General features: G+C 38.9%; 1 protein-coding gene across 1 annotated transcript in view; it reads left to right on the top strand.

The window, feature by feature from the left end:
* The first annotated feature begins 1,105 nt into the window (after positions 1-1,105).
* LOC107599814 (inosine-5'-monophosphate dehydrogenase 1a-like) overlaps positions 1,106-8,442 on the top strand; it is an 18,904-nt gene continuing 11,567 nt past the window's right edge. The window contains exons 1-3 of the mRNA XM_016291507.1: positions 1,106-1,893; positions 6,093-6,191; positions 7,836-7,884. Coding sequence (XP_016146993.1) covers positions 1,649-1,893; positions 6,093-6,191; positions 7,836-7,884 — 393 coding nt within the window. The 5' untranslated portion in view covers positions 1,106-1,648. The remainder of the gene's footprint in view (positions 1,894-6,092; positions 6,192-7,835; positions 7,885-8,442) is intronic.

Genomic DNA, 8,442 nt, shown 5'->3' with positions numbered 1-8,442 from the left:
CTGCTTAGTGATGGGGAGACTCACGGTGAAAACAATCATGGCCGCCATATTGAAGGGTTGTTCCAAACCGAAATGCTCAAAACTGGCTACTTAAAAGGGCCCTTCTGAATGAAGAATTTTGAAGGGTACAACTGATGGACACTTCGGGCTCCCATGATCCTTTGCACAGATTCTTTGCATGATGACGGCTCCTCCATGTGAGCACGTGAAGATGACGCAAAAGGGCACTTCAAGAAACAGTTGTTTGGTTCCCTACACCCTTCAACCCTTCGATGCTCTCACTCCGAAGGGTAAACCCTTTGAATGGATTAGGGCACAGAGATGGGCCCTTCCGAATGGAACGCAGGATCAAACATACATACGTCAAGGGGATTTACCTGCTGACCTGTAGACCTGGGAATACCTGCTGACCTGTAGACAACATAACATCCTACAACACCTATTTGTGTACCCATAACCCCTTTTTCCTCTTCCAAACCCTTCCCACAACACACAGACATATAAACCACACACCTTCAATCATAAGCTAATTGCCTTTTCCTCAATATAAATAGGTCAAAACAAGTGTCTGATGTAAGGAAGGACACTCGTTTGCCTGTGCACACAAACAAGGGTCAATGTTTGTTCAGCCACAGTTTTGCCAGAGCACTTCTTATAGAGCATCTGCGTGTAATTAGCCCATCAAGAGCCGTTTTCTGTTGCTACAACCTGAAGCCTCTCCATGGTTGAGCACACTCCATCAGTGCACCCTGGGATTTGACTGTTTATGAGAAAGCCGTTTCTAGGCTGTGCATACACATAGTGACAGAGGTGTATGCATGCATGCACACGCAAAAAAATGAATGTGACACCCAAATAAACTGCTAACACATTTTTATTGACACAAATGCATGCTTTTCATAGCCACACAAACTCACAAATGTGCACTGCAATGTTACCTTTGGAGAAACAAGAGGTGGGGCATGTAAAACCCATCCATTGTCCTTCGCTCCATTAGTGAACACCATGCAAGCACCACAAGTTCCTCCCCCTGTTAAAGCACACACACAAACACACATGCACACTTAATGCTGCAATCCTCTTTGTGAAAGTGACGCGCTTCTGTCAGAAACAGAGCTTAACTGAAGTGAAACAGGGAGAGAGAGAACCAGGCTCATTCAATTTCTGCTTGTCTGCCATCCGGTTAACTCCTGTACTGTCCTGTCTGAGGTTCTGTCATCTGCTTTTTCTTTCAGGTTGATCAGTGGGACTACGAAAAAGACATCCAACCAGATCTTGGAAGCTTCTCATCTTGGACATTTGAAACTTGGGATTGTCAGCTGCTGATCAAAATCTCAACTTTAGCTTTGCACTCGCACAACTCTTCGACTTCGGCCTGTGGTTTGGAAGATGCTAATAGCTTATGCAAATTGGATACAAATCTAACTGAGGACTCGCCTATCCAGCTCTTATTATTTTTTGATTTTGTATTCTTTTAAACTTTGTGGAAGAGTTTGAATCCAAAGTATAACCTGGTGTATGAGCAAACGGCTGTGACTGTGAAGTGGTCTCAGGTGAGGGGGGTGAGAAACAATCAGGTGTTTTTTGGAAGGGTGAGTCGGGCTCAAACAGAGCCACGGTGGAGGACGACCCACTGGATTTCACTGATATGGACGGGCATGGGTATGACCGCTATGTGGATGGGGATAGGGACAGCTACCAGATTGATTACCGGCGTATCGTGGGGGACATGGAGCCGGCCAGGCCACAGATGTCATTACGAGACTCAGATCATCACTTTTATGGCCCGTTTACCTTTAATACACTACACGGGCATGGGCACGGGCACGGGCACGAGACAGCTGCCCAGCGCTACAGTGCCACCCGGATACAGGCAGGATATGAACCAGAAAGGTGAGAACATAGTGTAGGTCTACTTAAAGGATTAGTTCACTTCCGGAATAAAACTTTCCTGATAATTTACTCACCCCCATGTCATCCAAGACATGGATTTCTTTCTTCAGTCAAAAAGAAATTAATGTTTTTGAGGAAAACATTTGCAGGATTTTTCTCCATGTAGTGGACTTCAATGGGGACCAGTGGGTTGAAGGTCCAAATTACAGTTTCAATGCAGCTTCAATGGGCTCTACATGATCCCAGCCGAGGAATAAGGGTCTTGTCTAGCAAAACGATCGGTCATTTTCTAAAAAAATTAAATGTACTTTTTAACCACAAATGCTCATCTTGCACTAGCTCAAATTCATACATTAAGTAGTCACGTTGGAAGGACGTAGGCGGAAGTATGGACCCAGTGTTTACAAAGCGAACGTGCAAAGAAAGCCAAACGCCCTTTACAAAAAAAGGTATAACAACGATGTCGGACGATTTTGAAGTTGGAGGAGAAAATGAGATTTTGACAATGAATTTTTCACCCTACCCTACCTTTTTGAACCGGAGTACACAGACGAAGAGCTAACTTTCCAACGTGGCCTTTCCAACGTGATTACGTAATGCGTGAAGTCGTAGATGCACATCGCAGAGCTATAGTGCAAGACGAGCATTTGTGTTTAAAACTATATACATTTTTTTTTTTTTTAGAAAATGACAAATAGTTTTGCTAGACATGACCTTTATTCCTTTGCTAGGATTGTGTGGAGCCCTTTGAAGCTGCATTGAAACTGAAATTCGGACCTTCAACCCCTTGATCCCCATTGAAGTCCACTATATGTGACCCTGGACCACAAAACCAGTCTTAAGTGTCAATTTTTCGAAATTGAGATTTATACATCATCTGAAAGCTGATTAAATAAGCTTTCCATTGATGTATGGTTTGTTAGAATATTTGGCTGAGATATAACTATTTGAATATCTGGAAACTGAGGGTGCAAAAAAATCGAAATATTGAGAAAATATTATTCTGGAAGGGAACTAATCCTTTATGAATGAAGGAATGAGAAGGTCCAGGATACTTTTTCTCAAAAATCTGATTTAACCATTCTAAGACATTATTGTATGTCATACTTGATCAAATTTAAACACACAAATATACATTATGTCTATGCCCATTATATATAATGGCAGCAATAATAACAAAAAATATAAACATACTCTATATTGATGTCAATATATATATATATATATATATATATATATATATAGACATGAATATACAGAAAGTTTATTTTGTTTGTCATTAATTTGTCACAATCTGTTTAATGCAGGCAGTAATGATAAAAACTGATACAAATATTGACAAAAATATAAGCATACTGTATATTTATTTATTTATTTATTCATTCATTCATTCATTTATATATTTATTTGTACAAACCCATTAATAATTCATATTGTTTTGGTAATAACTCATGTTGATTTTGGTCCCCTTTTGTGTTTGTATGTGAATCATTTCTTTATATTTTATTTGTGTTGTGTTGAAAAAGTAGATGGAATAATAGAAAAATAACAGCTGTGTATAAGTGGGAGAGAAGAAGGAGGGGCGGCTCTGTTTTGTCTGTGTTGACCTCTGTTTGTTCAGTCAAAACAAGTGAAGACAGTAATGTATTGTAGATCAGCTGTAAATACAGAATCAGCATAATGATATAATAACAATTAAGCATTTTATTTAAGCATTTAATCATCATTGAACAACATTAAATGCATGAATTCAAAACAATGAATTAAATGACTGATGTTAGTTATGATAAAGTGTTTTTGCTGCATATAATAACTTTTCAAACAGTCGTTCCAGCTTCTTAGCTTGAGAACCATTGCATAGATAAATACTAAATCTCGTCTCAGTTTTAGTGGACATATCAAATTCTCTGTTTTTTACGGTATATTTATTGTGCTAGCATTTAAAACTTATCAAAAGTATGTTTGTGCTATCGTTATTTAAAATAAATGCCATTGGTTTGATATTTTGTTACCTAATATGGTGACATTCATGCATAGATGTCCAAATACTTTTTGGGTCCACTGTATAAGCACCAATCTCATTCCTAAATAACAGTTGGGAATGTCCACAGCAACAGCCTGTGATGTTGTTTTGACTCAGGATACAAGACACATTTTCAGAAAGCCCATGAGCTTTCAGCTGGATCTGCCATCACAGCTTATTACCTCATCCCAGCTTTGACACCGACACCTGTGACACAGGTGCTTCTCTAAGGGTCAAGCAAGGGTCTCCCCCACCTCTGCGGTTGACACTTCTGCCCTCAGAGGTTAACTAGTATATATCTGCCTCAGAACTGCAGCTCTTCAGCTTAGCTCAAGGACCATGTGACTCTGAGAATGTAAGACATGGCCCATCAATCTGTAGTGTGCCTGCATGCTCTTCAAAGCTCCTTACATATCTGAAATAAGCTCTGCTTATTGTGTCATGAAGCTCCGATGTGAAACGTTGCTGTAAAACAAATAAAATCTAGAGGGACTTTGTCATTTTTCCACCACATCATTTTTCCACACCCATTAGAGTCGGCTCTCTCGACAGATGAGAAGAGAACTTTAACGAAGGATTACATTGATAGAGCACTCTTTAGGTCTAATCTGCAGTTTAGAGTATAAATCCCACTAGGAAAGAACAGCACGTCTGTGTATGTTGAGAGGGCAAGATTCAATGTCTATCAGGTATAGATTCAGCTGATGGCATAACCACTTAGAGTCATCTGGGTGTTAGAAGCTGCCTATATGTTAAACAAGGCTTTAAATGTTGAATGAAGTGATAGAGTGTTAAATGCACTGCTATTCTAATGCAAAATGTATTACAAATCCCATGTTGTAATCGAAAATTCATTAATCAGTGAATGATTTTGCAATTTACAATGAATGATACAAACCAATTTAAGTTGTTAAATACAAAAATACAACACACATGGAATTTAATTATTTTGTATGATAAGTGCATTGATTTTTATTATCAGAAAACATAACTGGGCTTCCTGAAGATCTGGCATAAAACAAACTAGCATTTAGATAAAATATTTGTATTATATAATAATATATTATATAATATTATTATTATTTTTTTTATTATATTTTTGTCTTACATATACATTTGTTTGTTCTTTTTTTATTTGGGGTAAACAAACAAATAAATGCAAAATACAGGCTTAATATAGTAATATCGGGCCAGGTCCGCACATCCAAAGCCTAGCCAAATCTGGCAACCATTACTGGGCCAGAGCTGGCTCATTTTTGGTGAGCCGCTGCCAGAACACAGCCGAGTGAGCCGACACTCAGCCGCAGTTGGCCCGATTGCGCTGGCTACCTGGGGTGGCATAAGTAAATTCTGAGATATTAAATAAAAAATGAATTACAAAAACAGGTTTGGGAAGTGTTTAGCTCAACTTTTCCGGTTCCCTTTCCAAACGCTAAACTGAGCGGGTTATCATGTGACTTCAGTAAACGCGGTTGACGGTCTCTGGACACACTGCCGCGAGTCTCACCATGAGACCCTCCATCCAGAGCAGCTTCAGCCTCCTCAGAACGCTGCGGTACGGGATGAGAGACCGCTGTTCCTCGCACTGATCTCTAATGCAGTTTAATACAGCCGTCACCATGTGAGATACTGTACATGAGGGTGAATATTCAGCAGAAGGAAGTGTGCTCATAACACTGCTCCGAAAGAGAAAGTAACTCGAACCTGTAAGTGGATTCCTATTTGTTCTTATTTGTCGTCTAACGCGCGTATAAAAACGTAATGTTTCTGGATCTGTAAGAATGAACAGTAAGTTATCTGCATAGAAAACTGTCGTTTTAAATTCTTCTCATTTTGAATTTATTTGTATTTTTGACATTTATCTTGTTTAGCTATCAGTCAGGCGTTTTTCCTCTATTTATATAGGCTATGTATTTAGCAAACGCTTTTATCCAGTGCGTAAAGAATATAATATAATATAATATAGTATATATATATATATATATATATATATACTGTATATATAGCCCTCTCCAAAAGTGTTTTAAAGTTATTGTGTTAGTTTACAGGTTGAACATTGTTTGTATGCACAACAATACAGTCATATGGTACATTTTGTCTGTGGATGGTTAAAGTTGAAACCAAGTTTCATGTGCATGTGTTACAAACTCTCTTTTGCATGTTTGCATGGTTATAGCATGGCTGATTACCTTATCAGTGGGGCAACTGGGTACGTTCCAGAGGATGGGCTCACTGCCCAGCAGCTCTTTTCCATCGGTGATGGTCTCACATACAAGTAAGTCGAGGATGCAAAAACGATGCAAAAACCTTTTTTAGATGCCCTGCCTTGTAATCAGACACTTAGACTGATATGGACAGCACAGTGTCAGCGCAGGTCCTATCATGTGTAGCTTCACCCTGGCACACACACACACACATGCACTCTAGGTAGGCATCTTTCTGGACATCTGTCATGAAATTGCTCTCAACTCCATGGCAACCCTCTGTGCATCTCCATAGCAACGGGGAGCTCAAGTGCTCAGTCCCAGCACATGCAGCCCATGCTTATGGGACAATGCAAAACCAGAGTGCATGTGTGGTCATTTTTGTCCCTGTTTTCTTTCTTATTCCTGATCCAGCTCGCTTAACATAGGCTTTAGTATCATTTATGAACATTGGTTCTTTTTATACAGTATGTTTTGCATCAATGCATCAAATGTGCTTGTGTTTGTGTGTGAATATGCACATGTTTAGGCTTTCCCAGCCTTATGAAACTTGTTAGCAGAGCAGTGGTCTCTGCGTTTATTTTTGTCATACTGGCTGGAGTGTTTAATCTGGTCTAATGGAGGTTTTATGAGCATTAGGCCACATGGGGCGGGACACTGAACAGTGCCTTCTCACACATCCTCCTGAGACAGACAAATCCGGTACCAATTTTCCTGTATCAAAACATTATCATGCTTTAAAGTGAGGGATGTCATTTAAAACTTTCTACTAGAGACAATAACAGTGCTTTTAACTGAAGTCACATGTGTGCGTGTGACATTGGTGACACGGTTAAGAACATTAACAGGATGTCTCAGTACACCACATGTTAAGTAGATTATATGTCTCCTCTTGACAGGACCAGAGGCATACTGTACGAGTGCAATTGTATAATTTGTGGCTACTTAAAGTATTTGTGCTACAGGCAAACACACATATTCATTTACTCATACACTGGATCACAGTAATTAGTCAACTTACACTACCGTTCAAAAGTCTGAGCAATATTTTTTTATGTTTTTGAAAGACGTCTTCTATGCTCACCAAGGCTGCATTTATTTGATCAAAAATGCAGTAAAAACAGAAATATTATTACAATTTAAAGTAACTGTATTCTGTTGTAATATATTTTAAATTGTAATTTATTCCTGTGATGCAAACCTAAATTTTCAGCAGCCATTACTCCAGTTTTCAGTGTCAAATGATCCTAATAATTATCAATGTTGACAACAGTTGTACTGCTTAATATTTTTGTGGAAACATTTTCTGAAAAAATTCAGGATTCTTTGATGAATAGAACATTCAAAAGAACAGCATTCATCTGAAATAAAATATATTTTGTAACATTATAAATGTCTTTACTGTCACTTTTGATCAGTGACCTTGCTGAAGTTAATTTCTTTAAAAAAATATATAAAAACGTACGCTCCCTAAACTTTCAGATGGTCGTGTTCAGCAGTCACATACATTGCTGTCATGTTTGCATAAACTAGCCATAATAATACCCACAATTCTGGATCAACCTTGGTTTGTTTTATATTTGTTTTAGAGTGTTTGTGACACAGATTTAAGAGTGTGTTTAAGCATTTTGTAATTCTGATCATGTTCTGATTCATAAATTGCTGATCTAAAGGTCATTGTTGGCTAACTCTGCCATCTGTCCTTCCTCATTCAGTGATTTCCTGATACTGCCTGGCTTCATTGACTTCACATCCGATGAAGTGGTAAGTACCAACATTTATCAGAGGTTATCAACAAATGGGTGGAACAGGCCTCAAAAGCTCTTGTATTAGCAAACAATTTAGTGCACATGATCATTTTTGATCACATGAGTCAACTCAGATGCTAAGTTGATGGAAAAGGAGCTCTTTAACTATCAGTGAGGTGAAAGATCTGCAGAGGACAGTGTTTGTGTGGATGAGAGGTTAACATGGCTGTGTTAGCGTCCACACAGTCCCTGGTGTGCTGGGCATGTTGTCACAAGCATTGAAGCTCAGGTGTGTGTGTGAGAGAGAGACAGAGAAAGAGACCAGGCCGACACAAATATCAGTCCCCCTGGAACCACAACTTTAAACACATTTTTAATAAAAAATTGAGTGAATTTTACTATCCTGGGATAGATTATAAACCAATGATTTAGTAAAACAGGGAATCAGTTACACTTAAAGGTGGGGTAAGTGATTCCTGGTAGCCAATGTTGACATTTGAAATCACCAAAACAAACACGCCCCTACCCCAAAAGGGTCTTGCCCCTGTTTTGATAGCCCGCCCCACACATACGT

The sequence above is a fragment of the Sinocyclocheilus grahami genome, unplaced genomic scaffold (genome assembly GCF_001515645.1).
Source record: "Sinocyclocheilus grahami isolate Dianchi unplaced genomic scaffold, SAMN03320097.WGS_v1.1 scaffold14.1, whole genome shotgun sequence".
NCBI classification, from domain to species: domain Eukaryota; kingdom Metazoa; phylum Chordata; class Actinopteri; order Cypriniformes; family Cyprinidae; genus Sinocyclocheilus; species Sinocyclocheilus grahami.
This window is presented reverse-complemented; position numbering and strand designations above follow the sequence as displayed.